The sequence below is a fragment of the Atractosteus spatula genome, chromosome 7, assembly GCF_055471065.1.
Source record: "Atractosteus spatula isolate fAtrSpa1 chromosome 7, fAtrSpa1.hap1, whole genome shotgun sequence".
NCBI classification, from domain to species: Eukaryota; Metazoa; Chordata; class Actinopteri; order Semionotiformes; family Lepisosteidae; genus Atractosteus; species Atractosteus spatula.
The window spans coordinates 56,853,587-56,877,606 of record NC_142712.1 but is presented as its reverse complement, the minus strand read 5'-3'; the positions used below and the strand labels follow the sequence as shown (position 1 = coordinate 56,877,606).

At 47.2% G+C, this 24,020-nt stretch overlaps 2 protein-coding genes across 4 annotated transcripts in view; one reads left to right on the top strand and one right to left on the bottom strand.

Moving 5' to 3' along the window:
- On the bottom strand, nucleotides 1-14,247 carry LOC148831471 (tetratricopeptide repeat protein 23-like). The gene is made up of 9 exons (XM_088920070.1): nucleotides 14,055-14,247; nucleotides 12,517-12,682; nucleotides 11,318-11,441; nucleotides 10,967-11,123; nucleotides 10,125-10,250; nucleotides 2,797-2,974; nucleotides 1,719-1,824; nucleotides 782-909; nucleotides 1-498 (listed from the first exon to the last, which is right to left on the bottom strand). Exons 1-9 carry the CDS (start codon nucleotides 14,108-14,110, stop codon nucleotides 325-327), a joined length of 1,215 nt encoding a protein of 404 aa, XP_088776196.1. The 5' UTR covers nucleotides 14,111-14,247; the 3' UTR covers nucleotides 1-324.
- A 630-nt stretch (nucleotides 14,248-14,877) lies between these two features.
- The window catches only part of lrrc28 (leucine rich repeat containing 28), a 59,506-nt gene continuing 50,363 nt past the window's right edge, over nucleotides 14,878-24,020 (top strand). For all 3 annotated transcript variants that reach the window (XR_016091335.1, XM_088921383.1, XM_088921382.1), the window contains exons 1-3: nucleotides 14,878-14,992; nucleotides 16,057-16,315; nucleotides 19,896-19,936. Coding sequence is in view for 2 of the 3 variants with exons in the window: in XM_088921383.1 (XP_088777509.1) it covers nucleotides 16,148-16,315; nucleotides 19,896-19,936 (209 nt within the window). In the remaining variant the exon portion in view is untranslated. The remainder of the gene's footprint in view (nucleotides 14,993-16,056; nucleotides 16,316-19,895; nucleotides 19,937-24,020) is intronic.

Genomic DNA, 24,020 nt, shown 5'->3' with positions numbered 1-24,020 from the left:
CACTCCTCACAGTGAGACTGCTCTGCGTCCACTCTGTCTCCATTTTACACACACTACACATTCCATCTTCCTGACGACTGCAAACGACACACTCGTTCGAAATATCTTCAAGAAAAATAAGCGTCCCCGGATTCACACAGCCCCTGCAGAGTTAATCAGCGTTTTAAACAGACATCAGAACCCACCGACCGTCTTCAGCTGATCTTGTCCAGGACTTGTTGTGGCTCCTCATCACTTCCATGCCCCCCACCCTTTGCTTCGTGTGGCGTGCTACTTCACGGCCGGCCGAGCGCCTATTCCTTTGCTTTAAGTAACGTGCCTTTGTCAGGCCGCGTGTGTGACTCTTACCTTCTTCAGCGTTCTGTAAGCTCTTCTGATCTGCCCCTGGGAGACCTCAGCCTCCCCGAGCAGCCAGTACGTCTCTGCCACCTCTGCACTCAGGTGCCCAAAGGTGCTCTCCTTCAGGGGCAGCGATTCCTTCAACATCTTAACTGCACTCTGTAACACAGCAAAAAGTGAAACATGCATCAATCTTATCACAGGACAACTCTCAGAGCTGAGCTACCAGCCCCGCTGAGAAACAATTTCGAGCCACAGATGAACTCTAAGAAATCCTCCAGGGTGGCTCAGGTAGGAACCAGGGCGATCTGGGACAGTCCCAGTGGTTGTTGTACTGGTAGGGACTGCTGGATCTCCTTCAAAGCTGTCCCGCAAAGTCTCACACAGAAGCGCCGCTGCCAGTCATGACAGGACTAGGACGCGTCAGGCCGCGAGTTCTGACCTCTCGTTGCCCAGAGATGAGAAGAAAGTGGCAGTAGTCGTCCTGCGCTGAGAGGAGGAGGGAATGCTCAGGTCCCAGGGTCCTCCGATAGCTGCTCAGACTCTGCTCAAAGAAGCGCACCGCGCTGTCTGCAGGGAGGCCAAGCAACAAGAGGACAAAGTGGCAGTTTAGGCACGTTAAGGATACCGGTTATCCTTAGTTTATGGTACTTCTATATATTTAAATTAGTATCAACTGCTCTAGTTTCCAGGCAGTACAATCAGTTACTGTTCTTGTACACAAAGCTGGCGGTTTTCTCATAATACGGCACTTATTATTTGCACAGTCCTAAATTTTCTCACCCAAACTCATGAGGTTAAACTTTCAAAGATCACCGCAGATCTTCCAGATCACTGGGAAGATCTGGATTTCGTCTAGGAAGAATGCCCTCAGGTATCTCACAAACATGTTCCCCCTGAAACGCTTTCCATTGATTATTTTACAATATCATTAATTTATTGTATTATTTTCTGCACCACTTTAGTCAGTTAATAAACTTTACTTCTTATGTCTTTGTGATTTAAAATTATAAATTGCAGGGCCACAAGATTAAGGTGTGTGCAGGAGCTCAAAATGTTTCAATTCACTTTGTGTCCTGACGGGCAGAAAAGCATTTCCTGGACTCTGATATGGTTTTCAAAGTACAGAAGTTCATATTTTAAATGAGTGCAAAAACCTTGCAAACTTCATCTGCTTCCCCCCCCTCCGGAAATCCGACACCCTGCAACACAACGGCGTGTGCAGTAGCAGATCTGTGGTCCGCATTTCGGGTGTTAACACACTGGGGCCCGAGAAGTCCAGCTGGCTGCCGGAAAGGGCATGTTGCATTCCTTCCCTGATTAAACACAGCCAATCCGCTCCGCAGAACCAGCCCCCGCGTTGGCATGGGAAGGCTCACCGCTGTGCTCGCTCTCCCCAGTCCTGGAGTAAGCCAAAGCCAAGCTGTGAGCAGCACCAGCCTCTTCCACGCTCCCCGGACACACACTCAGAGACACGGAATGAGCCTGCCAAAGAGTCCCACAAGACAAGGCCAGTGAGGCACCACGAGGAGCCCATTGACAGAAAACAAACACCGCAGCTGCAGCTGGGTTTCCTAGTTCAGTTCCAGTCCTGCTGAATGCATCGGTGTCTCCTAAAGTTGTTCCTTATATTTTTCACCCCTAAAGCAGGAAAACATCCACAGTACTGTAGCTAAAACATCCTTCTAAACTCCCGAAGAATATGCAATAACCCATTCTGCAAAACAGTCAACTTCCCGTGCACTCTCAGGAAATAAAAGGATGTTTCGTTTCGATTTTTGGAACACACCATCCGCCATGTGACTCTGCAAGATCACTGCAGGCTCTTCTGATTAGGAATATCCTGGTTTAATCTTGCTGTTTGTGGTCAGTGTTTTAGCAATATAATCGTCAGATGTTTGTAACATGGATAAGCTTAAATTAACAAGTACTGCAGGAGTGTCCAGTCCTGGTGCTGGAGGGCCAGTGTGTCTGCAAGTCTTCATCCCAGTTCAGCTCATTATTACCTTAATGGGACCAGTTATCAGCTTCTCTCAGCTGTTCAGGTGCTGCTGCTTTAAAGAGACCCCCCAGGACCAGGACTGAACATCCCTGACATACAGTACTTCATGTGACACATTATTCTCCTTAAAGACAAGCTATGACATCGCTAAAGGTCAAACCAGGGGGGTCAGTCTCTATTACTGGAGTTTACATTCAACATCAGGACTGGGACAACTACTGACGGGTGACATTTAAAACTGATGGGAAAAAGAGAAAGGAATCTAGAGCTGCAATGGACAGACCCTCATTCTGCCATGAGATCAGATGCACTGGAAGGGTCTTAATTGGCCCGGCTGCGGCAGATGTTTTTAATAACTGAAGATTTCTCTAAATGCCGACTGGACCAGACGGCAGCAAGGCGGCCGGACCCGGGGAGCAGGCAATTACAGCGCAGGTGCTATGCCAATATCTTGCCTGCAGGAGGTGCTGTATGGCTCCGTCCACATTCCCTCCCGCCTGCTCAATGGCCGCCATCTCCCTGTAGACTGAGCACGCCTCCCAGCTGGCCTCCCTCCCCGCTGCCTGCAGCACCCGCAGCGCCCGCTGACACTGGCAGAGCGCTGCCGCTGGCCGCCCCTGCTTCCTCTGCAGCCTGTGGGCACAGACAGGAGAGCACCTCGCTGCTGCAGCCTGCGGGCACAGACAGGAGAGCACCTCGCCGCTGCAGCCTGCGGGCACAGACAGGAGAGCACCTCGCCGCTGCAGCCATGGACACAGACAGGAGAGCACCTCGCTGCTGCAGCCTGCGGGCACAGACAGGAGAGCACCTCGCTGGCAGCCTGCGGGCACAGACAGGAGAGCACCTCGCTGGCAGCCTGCGGGCACAGACAGGAGAGCACCTCGCTGGCAGCCTGCGGGCACAGACAGGAGAGCACCTTGCCGCTGCAGCCTGCGGGCACAGACAGGAGAGCACCTCGCTGGCAGCCTGCGGGCACAGACAGGAGAGCACCTCGCCGCTGCAGCCTGCGGGCACAGACAGGAGAGCACCTCGCCGCTGCAGCCTGCGGGCACAGACAGGAGAGCACCTCGCCGCTGCAGCCTGCGGGCACAGACAGGAGAGCACCTCGCTGCTGCAGCCTGCGGGCACAGACAGGAGAGCACCTCGCCGCTGCAGCCTGCGGGCACAGACAGGAGAGCACCTCGCTGGCAGCCTGCGGGCACAGACAGGAGAGCACGTCTCCGGCTGCAGCCTGCTGGGTGCCCGCTTCAGGCCGCAGGGCACCGCTCTCCTCAGACAGCAGAGTCCGCTCTTGCATCAGGTTTAAGAGTGTATGTGAGTCCCTACTGCCCTTTTAAGACTACCTGAAGGGTAACCTATACCTATAGGTATATAGGTTATACATAACCTATACCTCCACATACCTACTTGAACTAAAACACAGAACTGTTTAGTTGGTTGACAGCTTTGCACCAAGTAACATACAGTTAATTGCGTTACACAGGATCATCAATAACTGCAAAAACAGTTAGTAAAGTGGTACCTCGCAACCTTCGCTCCTCTAATTCTGGTCTCCTATCTGTCCACCAAGCCCATCTACACTCTATGGGTGACAGGGTCTTCCCCTGTGATGCCCCTAAGCTCTGGAACTCTCTCCCCAAGCATATCAGAGAGTCACCTTCTCGAAACTCCTTCAAATCCAGACTCAAAACCTTCCTCTTTAGAAGAGCCTTTACTTAACTGGTTCTGTTCTTTACCCCTCTGCACCTACTGTACTTAGTACCACCATCTACTGTCTCTTCTGTGTATTCTCATCATGCATATCTTTTTTTATTGTTGCGTATGTTTTTTATTGTCGCTGTTGTCATTTTGTAAGGAGTTTTGAGAAGCCACCTTTAAAGGCGCTATATAAAATAAAGTTTATAAGGTCTATAAGAAAGACTGTGGAATAAGAATGAGTGGAACAAGCATGAGAGACGACCAGTGGTTAATATGACCTGACAAAGAGATGTTCTCCCTGCTGTTCCAAAGCAGCTCCTTTGCGGAGATGACTTTATTAGGGTTGAACATTTTTCAAGGCCTAAACGAGAGAGTTCTGACCTTCGAAGAATTTAGCCAGCGAAGAGCGTTTCACACGCAAGCTCTGCTCATTTCCACTGAGCGCAGCACACACCAGACGCTGGCATAGCCTGGACAAAAGGCCTGCGTGCCTCTGTTGTCTGCGCTGCTGCTTGTCTCCAGGTGACAGCCGAATGCAGGCTGACATCATCCTGGCAAACTCAATACAAGCTCATCAATCCACATTCTAAGGACAGCCTGGCCTCATCGCAGAGGGAATCGTATCTCTTAATGGATTTTCAATTGAATTTTGGTGTCAGAGACACATGGCTGCACTAACCCTCCAGGTCCAGCTTCCTGTGCACAGAGAGCTCTGCAGATCTATCAGGGCTTATTCATGCATTTTCTGGGTTATTCAAATCTGAAAATAACAAGATCTGGTGTAACACTGCTGTGGTCGTAAAGGGCCACAGGGTAAGGATTCTGGTCGCACACTGGGAACATTGTGGGGGCAATTCTTCAGTCCACATGTTCTGACCCCTTCAGCAAGTTACTGCAAGTATATATGATGCATATACTCCCTTCACATCAACTAACAAGTATTAGCACATGCTGGTAGGGAGTTTGCCTGCAATACGACAGCCTCTCCATATGTTTAATTCTGAATATCCCAATATAAATTCCAGCTCAGTGAACTACTTAAGCATCTCAAGGATCTACAGTACCTAACCTTTGTCACAAAGATCATGCCCTGCCCTTTTAAGCAAATTTAAGGGGGCTGTTTTATTTCAGACTTTTCAATTTGAAGTGTTTCTTTAGACAGGAGATGAAGTTGCTGTTTGGGATTGTGGTTATCTCATCCCCCCCCAGCTGTGCTATCAGGATTTGGCAGAAGTTCTTCAGTAATGACTTTTTAGTGTACCCAGGAGGCGAAGGTAAGGTGCTATTACAGTACATGTGAATAACAAATTGATGGAATACAAATGGACTCTTAATCAGCTTCCTTTCTGTTGAAGTCAGATTATCCAAAACAATTTTTTACAGCATCCTGAAAAGCACCTCTTGCCTCACGCTGTACACAGAATCATTAATCCCAGTGCCTGCTGTGCCCTCCCTGGCCTTGTATGGCAGCTGTGCACACACTTTGGCACGGGCTGCCAAGAATGCAGGTTGCCAGCACAAATAATGTCAGGCTGGCGAGCTCTGACTTTCACCAGCCCGTACTGCAGACCTGGGCACAATGTCCTCCTGTCCCACAGCATACTCCAGCGAGCAAGTACACCTCAGCAACCCTCCCTTGTAAGAAAATTCCTGAGCTTTCCTTTGGGCTTTTCTTCTTCGTTTCAAAGAATGCAGCACAGTTATGCCTGGCTCATCTTTAAAGAGATTATTTTCCATCCCTCCCGGCGAGAAAATAACACCATAGCCCGTCTTATTTACTCCAATTAGTAACTGATAACAGATGCTGACAATCAGTGAACCCGATTCAAGTGTCCAAAATCCTAACGGACCTGGCACAGCCAACACCTTGAACTTCTTCACCACCTCCACTTAAACACAAACCATAGGGAAGTGGAAACTACAGCAATGTGTATTAAAACCGAGATTAGGAAGCACTTTTTTTGACAAAGGGTTGCAGAAGTCTAGAAGAAGTTACTTCCATACCCTGGCACCTTTCAAAAAACAGATTGATGAGATTCTTGGATGAATGAGATCCTAAGATCAGCTACCAAATGCTCTAAGTGGGCCAAATGCGGCTTCTTGTCTGTAGAGTATCATAGGTTCTTATATAAGTCTAACTCAGAGTTGGATGATTTTGTATGATTCACAAAGTATGGGCCAAGCCGACATCTATGCTTCTGCTGACACTGTCTGACTCGACAGTTACTAGACCCTAGTCATGCCAGTATCTTAATACTTCTTAATCTTGTTAACTGCTCTGCAGTTTTCTCCTGCTGGAGTCATGGAAGAGTTAAAATGATGGCAACCAGCTGACCTGAAAGAGCACTGCTCTCCTATCATTGTTCCTGCTCTGGCCCATATCCTTACAATGAAATCACGGGTCTACCACTGAAGCCCAGGGCTTAATAGTCTCAACTGGAGCCAAGTGCTACTCATCCTGCAACAAAGAAAACAGATTTAGTCATCTTTCACTCCAGCACAAGTCTGCACATTTTTTTAAGTTCTTTTACCAAAAGAATAAACAACACTGCCTGGTTGTAAACAGATGGCCATTCATTGTCCAGATCAGTTTTGCTTCTGCCAACATAACTAGAATTTAAACATGCAGTGGAAAAGCCCAGATATGCACTCTGTATAGCTTCTGGACATCTGCTGATCTAAATTCTGTATTCAGTATCCACACACAGCACACTCTATGACTACTGTATATTATACAGACTGTATTTGAAAAAGTAAATATATCTGTAGTGGCAAAACTATTGTTTTTCCTTTCAGAGCCAGCTACTGCGGATCCAGTTTTTCAGTGAAGGACTGCATGTACAAGGCATCTTGACTTCAGGCCTGTCCTGGGGTTTGAAGGGGTCCAGGTGGGCCAAAGCAGAATTATAAGACTGCCAGACAGGACACAGTACTGCCAGACGTGAAGGCAGCAAACCTACATTTCACATGAAAATGACTGAGAACTTCCATATTCGTCATGTTTAAAAGGTTCAATCTTTGAAAAGCACGGCAGAGTTCCTGAGAGGCTCAACTGATAAAGGCACTGGCATCGAGCACAGGGTGAGCTCTTTGACCATCTGAGCCCAGCTGTGACCAGAAGGAGCAGGACAGCCGGGTCTGGGACTGGGAACGGCTGGCGAAACCACAAACCCCACGACTGCGCAGGTGCCTGAGGGGTCGAGCTCATGGCGGAGAGAGACATTTCTCTCCTGCGAGATCTGGAGCTGCCGACCTTCCTCATCCTGCCCATCTGGCCACAGGGGTTCCCGTCACTCGAAAGCCGAAGACGAGAGTGCACAACGAAAGAATCGTCTGATTTTGAACAGAAAAGGCTGAGATTTCGACCGCTGTTTTGTTCTTCTTTGAACCGACCTGCCTTGAAATATCAGAAAATCCAACGCTTTTGAAACTTTTGAAACAGCTTTGACTCCTGGGTGCACTGAGGAGGCGCAGTGTGTCAGCGGAATATCTGAAGCACCACTGTGCAGCGCTGCGTTCTGACCATCAGCAGACAGAAAACCTTTCATATTTAATGATCCGCCTTCCTCCCAGAGGCTCTACGCTCTCCTGTCTCTCAGGCCGCGGCCTTCCTTCTCTGCATAGGATCGCATCAAGGAAAAACCAGCCGCATGTGCTATCAAGTGTTCCAAAGGAGTAGGCGTTTGTATGGAGAGCTAAAGAGTAATTATCCTGCTTTCTCATGCTCTGAAAGCCCTCCAGCCTGACAGCCAGTCCCCGGCCCAAGAGAGCCCCCACAAGAAATCAAAGGCCCTCAGTCTTCTGCAATTAAACTGCTTCAGAGTAATATTGTAAAAAAAAAATTGGCAACAGAATTCATATAGATCCCTGCTGTGTTAAAGCTGTCATTGTAACATTTTAACATTCCGAAAATCTTCAGTAATGGAACACAGAGGCCAGTTTGAAGAGAGGAGCGCTTGCTACAGCACTGAACCTGAACAACTGCAGAACCAAAAAGCATTGGGACTTGAGAGAGGTATACATTCGCTTGGGGTAAGCTGCAAATCGGACACCAACTGCAACAGAAAAAGACTTTCCTAATGAGCAAATTCTGCTTCCCCTTGTTATAAAAGAAAATGTAACTACTGTATTTCAAGGAGCAAACCTACTGTACCACAGCTAGAATATACGGGTAGAAAGGGGAAATCATTTTCCTTTTTTAAGCAGTTCGGGGGAAATCAATTGCAAGAGTATTAAGAATGAAAAAAAATCATTTGGCCATAATATTACTATTGCTCATAATATGAGAGAGTACATATTAAGTGTTGCATTTATACAGCACTTTAGATTTCACACGTAGCAAGACCCTTAACAGGTGGAGATTTGCTTTCAGCAACACAACAGATGAGCCTCATCAACAAGCCGGGGGGAAAGATCACGCAGGTCAAACTTAACTGGAAAGACAAACTGACACCTTGTTCTTTTAAAGCTACAAATCAATCTCATGCAGTACGGCACGCCCGTGGCACAGACGAGACAGCGCCATCGTTCGCCCTGAAGAGTTTATCTTGACTTCTCTCACTTCTGGCTTCAATATCCATTTCTTTGTTCACTCTGACGAGGAAAACTCACTTTTTGCATCGCATACTGTAACTTAAAACCTGCAGGGGTGATTTTAAAAGCACTTTGATTTTATGCTGCTGCTAGTTTTACTGAAAGTACAGGTTTTAAGCTTTAAATCGAATGGAGGACAAAGTATGTAAGAAAAATACTACTTTATTCTGTCTTAGATCTGGTTTAACCTGAACCCGGACTTTCTGATATTGGACGTATTCCTCAAACTGGTCTTGTGTATTGGAGCTCCCTCTCGTGGTTGACTTGAAGATTACACATTTTGTTTTTTAGTCAAAAAGTAAAAAAATAGCGCCAAATACTGTACTTACCATTGAATACTCATGACCCGCATACTGGCAAAATAATCATTACCTATTGGAGAGCTAAAATCGAATCAATGTCACAAATGTATGGGTTGAGTACTCATTGCTGGAAATTTGAAGAATATTAATTCTGCAGACAATGACTCTGAAAGTACAGCTGTTTTTCAGCTTTGTGTGTCTAACTGGCAGCGAATGAGGTGATCTTGAAAAGTGGTTCCCAATCCTGATCCTGGAATTCCACAAAACTGGTTTCATTCCCTCCGAGCTTAGCCACCTAACTGAAGCCTCAACTGAGCTAACTAGATTCCTGATTGGGATAGTTTCAAGTTTATTTTTTCTACTCCAAATTTAGAAATTTTATAATGCTTGTGAAATGCTTATGCAATAAAGGGCGACCTCCAAACAGACCTGGTAAAGACCTGAAAACAGACAAACAGCTCAATGTAATCCCATCATTAAGTCAATTAAGAGATCAAACGTGTAACTGAGAGCTTGGCTAAATCTGAAACCAACAGTTGTGTGCCCATGTAGGACCTGGATTGATCTGATTTATCTACAAGATGTTTCAACTGTGGACAAGTGATTTGCACTGTAATGTAGTGTCACAATATATTTTGTATTCAAAACAATTAGCCTGTCATATATTACATGGATTGCTTTACCCATTTAATGCACGTAATGTTGACCTATTTATTAATAATTAAACACAGGAATACAGACCAGGGGTGACCGAGGCATGAATATGAAGCAGAAGAGAAATGAAAAAGGTGTGATCTTCATGCACAGTTAAGGTGAAAGAAACTACACTTGTCAACTAGAGATGAAGTGTGTTCATAAGTTTAACTGCCACTGGTGCCAGAAGCTGTGCGAGTCATTATCTTCACACCCTGAACATGATACAGCGAGAGTCAAAGGAAATAAATAGAACGGGAATGTCTTAATAAGTGCATCACATGACAGGGAATTGACAGCAATACCCAGAGAAGTTTCTGGTTTCAAAGCACTTCCAGTATGACACCCAAGTGGAGCTCTTCTAACTTTCGATATTGAAAAGGGCGAGGTAAATACCATTAACAACCTTTAAAAGCATTGGAAACAGTTTCCTCTCGACAAGTCAATAAGTACACTGTGTCTCGGTGCCGTTTCAGTGTTCGTACAGCATCCCCTACCTGACTGTGCTCATGGCCACATCAAACTGGACTCCCAGTGCGTCCTCTCCGCACACTCCTCCGAGCTGCTGCAGCTCCGCCACGGCCCTGTCCGCCTTCTCCAGCCTCTGCTCGGCCTTCCTCAGGGTGGGGCCCGTCAAGGAAATCTCTGCCCCTTTCCTCCGTTTGACACTTTACAACTACTCCCTTCCCCATTTCCTCCGCCTCTACAAGATCTGAACATTCAGATGAAACAGTTTCACTCCCCTTCACACTTGCACAAACCCACACCGGCTCGCGCCGGTGCTGAAGAGACTAAACTAAACATTAAACTCTCTGCTTACATCTGGTTTTTCCTGTTTACAACTGTTTTTGTGCAATATATGCTAGGGACTTGTGCAATATATTTTTATATTTATAATGCACAATACAATTTTTGTGTACTGTTCTGTTTTTTGTTTGTATATTCTGTACTGTGAGCAACTCTTTTCAGTGCACTTCGCACTGACTGCACTGTATGTATTGTGTTGTTGCATTATTGTATCATTTCATTACACTGTGCTTTGTTGACTGTGCTAAGCTGCTGTTGCACTGCAATTTCCCTCACGGCATCAATAAAGTATCTATCTAAGAGGACAGGTCGAATTTCACCAGAGACCAACATTACAGTCTAGAAATGTCTTTTTTTAAGAAAAGATTTTCCGTATCGCAAAGTGCTCCCTCCACAGAAAACGAAATTAATTTTTTGTGCTTTCTCTGAAGATTTATACTGTAGCTTCCCAATGATACCACATGAGCCAGTCTCTCCAGGTTTATAACCTTCACCTGCAGTGCCACCGCAGAGGTATTCTGGGAAAGGATATTTGCCCAGCTGCTGGGCAGCCTCTCCTTCCGTCTGGAAGATGATCATGAGACATCGCAGCACATCTGCCCTCTCCTGCTTGCCTGCCAGCTCCAGGGTTGTGTTCATGGCAATGGCCTTGGCCTTTTCCATGTGTTCCTGGGCTTGCAACGCCAGCCCTGAGGCACAGAGAGTGGTGGGTAACCTGCATGTGCAGAGCAGTGAAGTTGCACTCCTGATACGATACTACACTAACGAGCCCTGCCGGGGGAAAATGAGTAGCTTGGGTATTATGAATAAGACACAACACCAAGCACCAAACAGAGGCATCTTTAGCTCGCCCGTGTAGTTTCCGGTGAGAGGGGACGCTCACCTTTCAGCCGCAGGTAGCCCTGACCTAGCCTGGCATGCGCCTCTGCCAGTTTCCAGTGCGCATCCCCGTGCACCAGTCTTGCCAGCGCCACACACCGCACCAGCTCTTGAACGGCAGCGTCAGCCTGAGGAGAGACAGTGGCACCGAAGCTCAGGGCACCGTTACCAGCGCACGAGCCGCTGCGTTCACTGGTCAAGCTGTAAAAACTAACACGAATCTACTAAACCTTAATTAATCCTGAGAGGCAGAATCCCTGAAATCTGCATTCCAGGTAAAGGAAGAACTTTTCCCCACCATGAAGTGGATGCCTGCAGTACCTTTTAGCAGGTGTTTTCCGTGTCAAAAGTAAATAACGTTCATGGGCATTCATCTGAGGCCTGAACGCATTCCAAGTCAGAAGTGCAGCGAGGAGAATCCGCAGGGATTCAGGCCGCTGAGGCTCTTGCTCCCACGGCGGGCTGAGGGTCACTGCTCGGATGTCGCTAGGCTGAGGTCAACAGCCATGTTGCAAGGGCAACTGTGGCCAAGCTCCCTGGAACACTGGTGCAAAACTGAGAGCTGGACTGGGGTCACAGCTCGTTCAGCTCACCAGCGAACAGCGGCCCGCTGGGTGCCTGCAGGCCTACGCCAGCCGCGCTGAGAGACCGGCCGCTCCTCCTGTCTGAGGCGAGCTCTCGGCTCAGGCACCACGGGGCTGACAGCACGCCGGGTAAGGAACAGCCCCTGCTGGCGGGCCCCTCGGAGGAGCGCTCTCATCCCAGTGGGCACAGGCGTCTTGAAACAGCGCCGGAATTCCAAATCGCACAGGTGTGTAACCAAAACTAAGGGAAAATGTCTAATTTTGGAAACAAGGAAATGGTTTTCTGGAGAGAGGTTAGCTTTGGAACAGTTAAACAGGTAAATTGCACAAGTGTGGGCTGCTGAACAAGTCGGTATCTCCTCCAGAGAGGAGCCCACAGTCTTAAGCTCCTTTTCTCGCCCTGAAACTAAGCTACTGACAGTAGTGTGGATTTAGCTGTAAACACACACTGAAATCTGGACGCGTGTCCAGGGGCTGACAGGTGACAGACAGCACTGTAGGGTTAGGGTTCAAACAGACAGGTGAGCCCGGTGTGCTGACTCTCATCACCACCTGGTTCAGTGCTAACTTTGTGATGCTTTGTGATGCAGAGCACTCAGTGTTCCTCCGGGTGTGGTACCTCCTGGGCAGCTGCGAAGGCCTGTGCCCTGCTCTCACTCTGCTGCAGTCTGTGCTCAGGGCTCATCGTGACAGCTGTGGCCAGGGCTCTCTCTGCAGGGCCTGAACACCTGTCCAGAGGCGGGGGTCCTTCTGAGCTGCTGCTGCTGGCTCTTCCCTCTTCAGGGCTGCATAATAATAATAATAACCACAACAACAACTTTATTAAAGCTGTTTGGCTTATATCCAGTCACTGACTTCTGCTCATCATCTAGACTTCATTCTGATGCTCCAGGCCCAGGTGTCCCTATTACCTGTCCAGCTGCCACTGACCATAACAACAGCTGACTACTGACAGGTGGGAGCTGCTGAACAAGCAGAGAGGAGCCCTCAGTCTTAAGCTTCTTGTCTGCAGAAGAGGAGAGCTCCGTGAGTTTTTCAGAGTTTCAGTAAGTGACCCAAAGACCTATCCAGTCACTGCTTGATAATGGCAATAGAGTCGTCCTCAGTGACACAGCTGGGTAGCTTCTTCTAGACTCCCACGAGCACTGTGTACAGCAAGGTCTTCTGTTCTCAGGTGTAATACAATTCTCCATATTCATATAATAATAATAATAATAATAATAATAATAAAAAAAATGCTTACACTTATATAGCGCTTTTCTGGACACTCCACTCAAAGTGCTTTACAGGTAACGGGGATCCCCTCCACCACCCCCAGTGTGCAGCCCCATCAGTCCTCTCCCCACACACCAGCTCTCAGTGGGGAAGAGAGCAGAGAGATGAAGCCAGTTCAGAGATGGGGGTTATTAGGAGGCCATGACTGGTAAAGGCCAGGGGGAAATTTGGCCAGGACACTGGGGTTACACCCCTACTCTTCTCGAGAAACACTCTGGGATTTATAATGACCACAGAGAGTCAGGACCTCAGTTTTATGTCTCATCTGAAGGATGGCGCCTGTTTACAGTATAGTGCCTATACTGGGGCATTAGGACCCACATGGACCGCAGGGTGAGCGCCCCCTGCTGGCCCCACTAACACCTCTTCCAGTCCTCTAAAAAGAAAGTGTGGCTTCCTTTAAGAAATACCTGGATGAGACTCCTGGATCAATTAGTTATCATCTATACTAACTATATCGGCTACATGGGCCACAGGGCTCCTCTCATCTTTAAACTTTGTTATGTGCTTTATTACTAATTGAACACAAGTGCATGTTAGGTAAAACACGCCTTCTAACTCACCGTCCACCCCATCAGCCAACATGAGCCCAAAGTCGGTCACTCTGAGCCGAGTAGCGCCCTCTGATGCACACTGAGCGTACTCTGCACGGTTCCCACTCCTACCGTGCATTCCTGCATCCCTGCGATTTCCAAATTAAAAAGCTCCCAAGCATACACGGGGGCTTCTCCCCACACATCAACCCAGCTAACGTTTTGGCTTTTACCGCTACTATTATCCCGCAACACGCCTTCCTTCTCAAACAGGGGTCTCGACTTCTATTCACAGCTCGTCTCAGCAATTCGCCGTTTCTTCACACGCGTGTCCTGAAGCACAACTTACGCTTCTGTGCACTGTTTGTCCACCGCCGCATCCTCGGTAGGGAGGTTAAGGCTCATATTTCTTCAAGTTTCGTTCCTTGAAAACACGAAATGTATGCCTGGCCATCTGCCCGTTACGTTAGGACAGTCTTTATTCGTCACTCTGACTCTACCTCAGGCGGCCGAACGCCGACCCAATAACTCTAGCAACAGCAGACACCGCCATTGACTGTCGTAGAGCAGAGCCAATAGCCGAGAGACTGCAGGCAAGTCTGCCCTCGAAATCCGATCTCAAAGCAGCAACATGCAAGGCTTTTACAACTCATCCTTCGTTATAACTTTTGTGTTGGACCAAAAAGTACTTCAGAATTTTTTTATGCGAGGTCAGATATAATACGTTTAATTCAAACCATTCATTTAAGCAACTTTTAAAAAGGGGAGAAGTTTATTGGCGGATTTCACTGTTACTGATTTTATTCCGATTCCAGTTGTATGTACGTTGTATGTACGTTTTTTTCCCCCCAAATGGACAGTTTGTATATTTCAGTATCACTGTTACAGGGCACATAAAGATCTCACCTTATCATCAAATCTAAAAATACTATGTAAAAAGCTTTTGGTAGGAACAAATCGAAAGACGTAGTTACACGGATATGTATAAACCTTCAACATACAGAAAAACGTGTTATTATGCAATCTATAACGTTGTACAGAATTACAATTGGTGTATATATGTCACCAATTCGATGGCCACGAAACTGACGCGCCGTGTGATAAAAAAAACTACAAGGACCAGAATACCTATCGACAGTTACGCTTACGGTCGCTTGTATTGTACGTTGTTATCCACAGGCCCATCTCGGCGCACTGCCTAATGACGCTCTGGGTTGTTGTCTATTGGACGAATGACAGCTGAAAGGAGGTCAATATGTAATGTAAATAGTCTTTTCCCAAATCCAGGTGAGTTTGCAAACACTTATTGTTAAACTGTAAAAATGGAGAGACTTTACAGGGCTGTAGACCTGCACTTGAATCATCCCCTAATCGGATTCGTTTTCTCCAGTATGAGAAATCGTTGCCAGAATGAGCTAATTCTGAAAGAGCAGTTGTTGATAATTAATGAGCGTTTAACATAAGGCTAAAAACTCGACGTGTTAGTGTTGACAGCAGTGTTATGGTCTGTTTTTAAAAATGTAATGCTGTTTAGAGAAATAGGCTGTGCATTGCGGGATCGCTTCTTTATCCGCGGTGTACTGTCTAGACTTGGGGTGTGGGACCGAATATTAAATACGGGATTCAAATACTGCGCATTCATTTGTTTAGTGATTTAAACACTTAAAATTGTTTTTTTTTTACTGTATTATAAGTAGCAGGAATATATTGGCTGTAATAATATCGGCACAGCATTCCCAATGTGTATTCCCTATGTATTAATGATCTCGATGCACCTGCACTTTGATCACTATACCTGGCGTTTGGAATGAAGCGGCCGCGGTGCGCTTTCAGTTTTCAGAGCCTGTTCCCTGCGGCTCTGTGTGTAGGCAGGGTGAGACACCTCGGCCCAGCCAGGTGCAGGAAAGGGAGAGCAGTCGGACAGGTAGCCTAATGGTTCATGCATTGTTATCCAGAAAGAGGAACTTTTAAAAAAAAAAACCCGAAAACGAAATCTAATTAAGAGTTTTCTGTAAGTAATAATATGAAAGTGAGCAGGTGAGAATGCAGACAGACAGGATACGTTTGGAAGTAATTCACATATATTCATGTAAACATACTGCATGTGGGCTTTAGTTGGAGAGGAAAAAAAAACACAGCACCAGATTCAGCTCTGAGAACAACAAGCTTTCAAATCTGACCTGTAAGCATTTGCATTATGAGTACAAGTCCTTTTTGTGCACAACATAATGCACCGCTTGTGTGCTGACAAGCCATTGCAACTTTAATGGCAACACGGCTGCACAGCGCAGACGCTGCTCTGGGTTTCTGTTTTTAAAAGTCGTGGTGCTTTTCCTCTATCCGTTGCTGAGGCTGCTAGGCCGCGTGGCGAGCGCTCCGTGGGACGACGATGTGACGGGGGGAGAGCCAGGTTCCCCGAGAGGCGAGAGGCCCGCTGCTGCCATGGCCTCAGACCTGCACGAGACGATCTGTATGGCCAAGCAGGAGCGACACAAAAACCTGTTCCTCAACTACAGGAACCTCAGCAAGTTCCCGCTGGAGCTGCTCAAGGACGAGGGCCTGCAGTACCTGGAGAGGCTCTACATGAAGAGGAACTCCTTGACCACTCTGGTAGGCCGGACGTTAACGTCTCTGTTGGTGCTCTATGTAGGGTTTTTTCCCCTATGGAAGCAAATAATGTATGGTGCCAAAATTCAGTTCACATTTGCGAAGGCTACACTGAGCAAGTCAGTGGTCATTAAAGCTCCCTGGGCATTTCTCGATAAGAGCAGGGAGTTATCCCGGTGTCCAGGCCAAATTCCCCCCCTCGGCCTTTACCATGGGCTCCAAATTGTCACCGTGTATGACTGACTTGCACTTGCCCTGCGATGGACTGGTGTCCTGTCCAGGGTGTACCCTGCCTTTGCGCTCGTTGCTTGCCGGGTAGGCTCCGGCTTCCCGCGACACTGTGTGGTATAGAGCGGTTTGGCAAATGACATGACACTGAGCAAGTCAGCTCCTGCACTTTTTACACACAGACTGGCGCAGATGCACAGGTGCTAAGCCGTGTAAGATCTCATTCTCAGCATGGTGTCCGGTTTCTCTCCTCCCCTGATGTGCTCTGCAGTGGAGGATGAATAGTGTCCCTGCCTTCGTGTGGAGCACTGTGGGATGAAAAGAGCTGCGGGAAAGAAAGAATATCTCTTACGTTTTACACTTCACATGTTGGGACTGCTATCCATACAGTACGAGAGACGTACCCCACGCACGTATAAAAATAATTTTATTGACAGTATGAACAGTTATGTACAGCATCGAGCTGGGACTTTCAGAGACAGAGCGGGGAGGCAGTGTAGCCTTGTCCCCCCTTCTCCCTTCGCTAGCTGGGGCACACAGAGCTGTGCCAGCATGCACGCTGGGCTCGGATCGCTGGTGGGTCCTGGCCCGGCTGGTCCCGGTGTCTATAGGGCGCCCTGGGATGCCCCGGTAGCTCACCGAGCCAGTCCGCGCCTTCCAGAGCATGACGCCAGCCATCCAGCCAGCCCGTTTCCCGGCACGACCCGGCAGACTGTCCGCAGCCGGTCCGGTCTTCGCGATCAGCACCCAGTCCTGCGGAACCACCCGACTACCGTCCGCGCGCAAGCCACACGCTACTGCGCAGGCGAGGCGCCTTATAAGACCTCGAGCGCAGCTGCCGTCACAATGACGTCAGCTGAAGACGTCAGCGCCTTGACACGTTAGTAAAACTGGATAGATATTGTAGCGCTCCGGGGTTCACGTAGGTATGCGCCCTCGCCGCTGCCGCCTCAGGTCGGCCCCCCACAGTCGGGGGCTCGAACCCGGGCCTCCGGGTAATGTAAATAGTCTGCGGTCCCTGCTATTCACAGGGAAGGGCGGTGACGTCACTGCGCTGGTAAGCCGGCTCGAACAACCTGCAATGGTGGCTGTATGCGTTACAATATCATGTTCAATAAAAAAAAAACTATTTACAGATGTAAATTTCTAAATGATTTGCAATTCGGTCTGGTAGTGTTTTTTTTTCTGTTCATTTATCTTTTTACGTTTTCTATTTTGGTTGTATTATTTGATGTTCAATAAAAATTTGAAACGAAAAAAAACGCATTTAAAAAATACCTTTGACACGCCACTTGCGACCTCAGCAATAACCTATAAACTTTTATTGTTTCCAAACTTCATGCAAATCACAGAAATTTAAATTTAAATTGTGATACTTTGACCCCCTTCCGTTTTGCAGCGTGTTGACCTGGTGCGAAAATGCGACCTTCCTGATAGACGTCCGAGTACATTGCCCTGCCCGTCACACAGACAGTCGCGGCCCAGTCTGCTTCCTGCAGTAATTCAGGCAGACAAAGCCACTGCTGCTCTGCACGAGGGGTCGCCCCCGGTCTGGTGGTCTCTGCTCCGCGCACCTGAGCCCCCTGATCTCTTCCCACGGCGTGTTTATTTTCACGCCGCACCGCTGGTCTGGCAGCAGTCGGCCTGCCTGGCCTCCAGCAGCAGCTCCCCAGGCCGCTGTCACTCAGCGGACTTACCCGGTGTGAACACGACGCGTCTCGGGCTGTCTGCCTGCCTGCCTTTCTCTTCAGTGTCCCGCACCCGCGGCGGCATCGTGCGGTTTTAGCTGCGTCCTCTGTGACACCTGTACTGGGAGCGCCGTGCCTGAGCCCGACACCCTGCCGGCCAGACGTGGCGCTGCTGAAGCCGAGAAGACGCGGTCTAACCTGGTGTATTACAGGAATGGTGTGCGAGCAACGAAAAAATAATACTCCGCAGCAACGTCGGCTTTGCTTTCCTGCTCAGGAAACACAAATATGACTTGTCTTTAGCTGTATTTGGTCAATGATGCCCGTAGAAGTCGGCTGTAAAAGGCCTGAATCTCAAGCGAGTTTTTTTTTAAGTAAAAAGTTGGCGAAATTGTATGCATTATCAAGAAAATGTGCTGTGGTTCAGTATGAAAATATTTTTTCATTTTTCGTCTTGCATTTAAAGTAACGGACCTGCACAAATCTATAAGAATTTTGTTTTGTTATTGCCTGTAGCCTCGGCACTAGTTGGTGTTATTAGATAGATCCTTGAGGATAGCGATAAGTGGTGGTCCCATCAGACAGCTCCTAAAGGTCAAATGGCTCCGCAATATAATATATACTTACATGTCAGTTTCTGTGCATTTTAATTCAACACAAGATAAGCTAATGGCAAGAATGGGCCGTTTAGCTCAACAGAGGTCGTCATTTTCTTTCTGTACGCTCACAGACTACAGAACAGCATCAGGTGTTGACTCTAGTTTCCCAGTGTCTCTGCCTCTACACGAATCAAACCCAAGACACAGGAGCTGTGGACTAGTACGGTAGTCTGTCCGCTGACCTTATCTGTCAACATCAGACTGTTTATGGACATTTTGTGGTTGTCTTAGTTCTGTCATCCAGCCTGTGGCCACTGGAAGACGGGACCTTTGCAACTGGTTTGAATTGGCCAGCTGTCCGACAGAGGCAGTGAGCGAGACTCGAAACAGGGCAGCGAGTCACAGAACTGTCCGGAGATATCCGGCACACGATGGTTTGTGGGGCTCTAGGCCGTGTCACCGCCAAATCCTTACCTGTTCGCATCAAGTTGCTGAGAAACGATGGTCAGCCAACGCAGGAAACCTCACAGAAGATTGGAAGATGTGATTCTTAATGATGTTTATGATGTTATTATGAGGTTTAATGTGGGCTTTGCTGTTAGCTGACTCTGGGTCTCTCAGCGCCAGGGAGAGTGATTTGGACTGAACTGTGTAATGGAGGAGGTGTGTTGGCGCGGGGAGTTACTAATGTTGAGTTGTGATGTCCTTTTACAGGGCATTCTTACTTACCCCATTCTACAATATGTGGACAAATTCAAGCAACAAGCCCGTCCACTGTTAGTCCAGCTTGACGGACAGAGAGCATGTCTGTGCACAGCCAGGGTTACACAGCGACCTCTGTGCATTTTCATGTCCTCCGTTACATCACAGCCAGCCCTTTCCAATGTGAACTGTGCTTATGACATGGATAAAGCAGATCTAGCAGTGTCCCTACCATATGAACGTGCATGGAGTCATAAATTGATTTTGTTGCTAGAAATATATTTTTATTGGCTCTTGATGTATTTTGCATATGGATTTTGGTGTCAATGATCTTTGTCTCTTCTTTGCCTTGCTTGTATTTTACAGCCAGAAAATCTTGCCCAGAAGCTACCAAATCTCATTGAACTGTGAGTATGCTGTACACATCGCTAAACTGACCCTGAAAAATCATTTCTCTTCGCGAAAATTCAAGTCATGGGACTTGATTTAAAAACAGCTCAAAACCAGCTTTACCAGAATCGTTCTGCCAGCATTTAAATACTCTTTACTGTCCACAGCTGAAACAAGCAAGTCATTCAGTCAGTTCCAAGGGATTTCTTTTTTCCTTAAAAAAGAGGAGTTGGGCTTTACAAGTGTTTTCGTGCTGCGGGTGAGTTTCCCCGATGAGAAATAAATTGTGTTTTAATAAATGTGCCAGCTCTAATTCTGTTTCTAATGCTTCCCCTTCAACAGAGAGTGTGTAGTGAACGCCAGGCCAGAGTGCAGAAGTATTCATAATTAGAGTCATAAATAATTCAAAAGTATTTTATTTCATTTTAACACTTGAATAAAAATCCTCATCGATGTGGAGTGTGATGGAGCAGGGCAGGACAGTGAATGGTCTGAAAACACTTATGTTGCATATTGTTCCATTAAAGTTGCTTGGGTAGCTGAATTTGTTTTATAGGATTCAGTCCATTGGCCAGGAGTGTGAAAGTACACACGTTGCTGTATATTTGTCCTCCACTGAAAGTAGCAGTCCTCTTCAATGGAGACATTTAAAAAGTGCTTTCTCCAGCGAGGTGGAAATCTTATTAGTGTGATCATCGTATTTCATCATTCGGTGGCATTCCAAGGTCCCTGTGTTTCTCGGAATGGCCATGGCTTCGGCCGGTGTTTTTGTTTTTCCGGGGGTGTTTTCCTCCGGGAGAAGCGGTGGCTCGACGAGAGACCCGTTCTCCTGACTCGGAGGCCGAGGTTGGAATCTCCTGCTTTTATTCCTGGTCGGGAAGCCCAGGCGGAGAGGTGCCGCTGGGCGGGGGGAGAGCGCGGGCGTCGAGACGAGACGCGCCGAGAGGACGCCAAAGGCAGGCGGGGGGGTGAAATCTCATTCCTGCCCAGTCAGCTCGGAGGTTCCTGCAGCACCTGAGTATGGCTGAACCAGTAGGGGGCACTCTTCCCTCTGCGGTCAGTAGCTCCACAGGGGACACAGTGCAGCAGGAAGCTGTCATTTGGATGAGTCATCGCGCCAAATATAAACATCCCATTCTACTGCTCCTCATAGTCAGGGTGTTCATCCCAGTGTCTCCACTGAATCACATTGCCTCGTTCTGTTTTTTCCTCTCAATGGAAACGGTGAAGCGGTCTCTCGCCTCTTCGCCCGGACCGCTGTGTGGTTGAGCCTCGGTTGAAGAGCGAATGAGCCGGCACACGGGCCGCACTTCACCTGTGGACAAGATGGACCCGCCTGTGCAGAGGGGGTCCACTGGGATGAAACGTGCTACACCGATGGCACGGAATTTGTCAGTTACAGTCATGATTTCACCTGGAACTGCAGGAAATGAGTATTTGCTTATTTGCATTTGGGCTCACTTGGAGATATAAAAAACAATTGGGTAGGGAAAGTTCCTACATAGATCTCCCTGATGATTATTTGTCAGGTTACGCCAGGTGTAATCAAGTGAAAACAAATCCTGTCTTAATTAGGAACCAGTTCACACATCATTAAGACCCCTAAATGAAACTTGAAATGATCGCTTTGTGAGGAGCTCCTTTTCTCTCTCACCAGGTGAATTGGGTTTGTGTGTTTCTTCCCACAGGGGTCTGATTAATACAGACTCTTGCAGCTGGTGCTGAATTTTAAGTGCCCATCACCTCAATCAGTATTACTATAAGCCCTTCCAGGAACTGTTAAGTAATTGAATAATTGTTCTGTGAAGTTATAATTACAGCACCCTATCCTTAAACCTGCCCTTTGCTGAACCCATGTGTAGAGAGAGAACAGTGGAGACTTTTTTACGTGTAAAAGAAAATGTGTTTAATCAACTAGGAGAAAATGCATAATGCTGCTCACAACCCTGGTGTAAACCTAGGACAGCTTTGAATTATTTATTTCCTTGCTTAGATCAGGGTTGGGCAGGTCTGGAACTTGCGGGTTTGTGTCGTTGCAATGAACAGCAGATTATAATCCTAAATACAGATGCTGCTTCTTAAGGTGTATACACACTGGAAATAACATAAAAGTGTTTGTAGTATGATGGAAGTATCCATGCCAGAGGCAAGCCTGTCTCTGAGTTATTTTTGTCTTGTGACTGGAAAACTGACCAATCATAAGCAAATTTAAACTCTTCTGACACACCTCAACATCAAATACCAGACCGCAAGGGGGAGATGTTGACATTTCTTAAATTTAGAAGATTAAGTTAAATTATACTGTATATTACAAGTGTATTAAGTGTAAGTGTATTACAAGTACTATGTAATATTGTGCAGCGTTGCAGAAAATCATGAGGTATCTGACAGTGAAATCTTATTCATATTAAATTGGGACACCTGTCATGATTTTCAATATGATCAGCACTGTTCGGTATTTTGTGTTGAAGACACTTAATGAAATAAAGCTGGTTATTATTATTATTATTATGATTATTATTATTATTATTATTATTATTGCTACTACAGCTTCTTATAGATAATATGTCTGTTGACATGGATAAGATAATTAAGTACTCTCAAACATTCTTTGAGATCATGATTTTCATAATACGTTTGTAGCAGTATATACTGTTTCTACGTTTTTTGCGCTACTGTTGTGCAGCTCTGCTGGAAACAAGGCCTGTGTGGTAGGCTGGAACCTGTAGGAATACACAGGCAGGGTACAGGGATTCTGTGCATTTTTTAAAAATTGTTTCTGAGTCGCATCTAGTGTGGTCTGACATTCTGCAACTCCACTTGCATCTGCCCGGTGAGTCGCATCTTGTCCTCGTTTAGGTAATGAGGATGAGGTGTGACCATCGCGGTTCCGACGGGCTCGTGCCCTCGCTGCTCCACCCCGCTGGTTCGTCCCGCAACACCTGGGGCGCGAACCCGGGTCTCCGGCATAACGCAACAGGGAACCAGCCGAGTGAGCCCAGGCGGCTGAGGTCCCTGCTACGCGATGACATCACCGTGTCCAAACTAGCTCCGCCACAGAGGGGTGGGATGAGGAGCAGAGATCTTGATTATTCTCATGACCTTGATTCACGGCGAGGGTCACAGCAGCCCCCCCCTGCCCATCCCGGAAGCACTGAGTTGCAGAATTGTACCCTGGATGAGGCGCCCCCACTTCCTCACGGGGTCTGCACCCTAACGCCCGTACAGCGACGCTTCACAGACTTCGGGCAACCAAGCGGTCATGTTCTGGGAGGAAACCAGAAACCAGAAACCTCCTAGAAAGGCTGCACAAACGCAGGGAGAACATGCACACACCACACAGAAGGTATCCCAGTCTGAAACCGAACTTGGGACCCCTGATCTGTGAGGCAGCAGTGCTAAGCACCACACCACTGTCCCTTGTGTGTGGGTCGCTTGCTGTTACAGATATTTGTGTAGAATAGTGTGTAAAGTGTTAAAGTATTACAGACACATCTGGTGCCTCAGATATAAAGATAGCTGGTGGTATTGTATGCACGACTGCCCTTGTTCTGCACTCTATTCCTAGAGGGATTGAAGCAGTGGAGCTTGAGGTATTGTTTGTGGGTGTGCATAGTGACTGTGATCCATTAGGTGTCACTAGAGAATTGCTCACAACATCTTTTGTTCAGGCCTCTGGCTTGTCTAGACTTGTTCATCAGTGCTGCTGATGCTGTTTTGATGGATTAATTTGCAGTAACATGTAGTGCGGTCTATGGATTCCTGGCACTGGTTCCTCATCTTCACAAAGTTGCACAGGTACACTCTTAATAAACTTGGTCTCACCTCCCACAGCAGTGGTGTCTTGATTTCAGTTGCAGAGCTAGAGATGCAAGAGATACTGTAAGAGGCTAATAAAATGCTGATTTGGGTCACAATGACTTTGGGGGGAGCTCAACTGAGCAACATGTTTATGCACCACTCCTAGATTACAGTATCTGTTATTTCTGTGCGATGCATGTGATATATAAAATATAATGATTTGCCTATTGAATCCACCTATTTATTTAATCAAAGATTATTTTTCATGTTGGCATTTGTTTACAATTCTCAGTTTTGTTT

Coding starts and splice junctions, on each gene's coding strand:
- LOC148831471 (XM_088920070.1), bottom strand. CDS start 14,110: ATGAGCCTTAACCTCCCTACCGAGGATGCGGCGGTGGACAAACAGTGC. Junction 12,683..14,054: donor GACAAACAGTGCACAGAAGC/GTAAGTTGTGCT, acceptor ATTATTATGCAG/CCCTGAAGAGGGAAGAGCCA. Junction 10,251..10,966: donor GCTGCCCAGCAGCTGGGCAA/ATATCCTTTCCC, acceptor GACGGGCCCCAC/CCTGAGGAAGGCCGAGCAGA.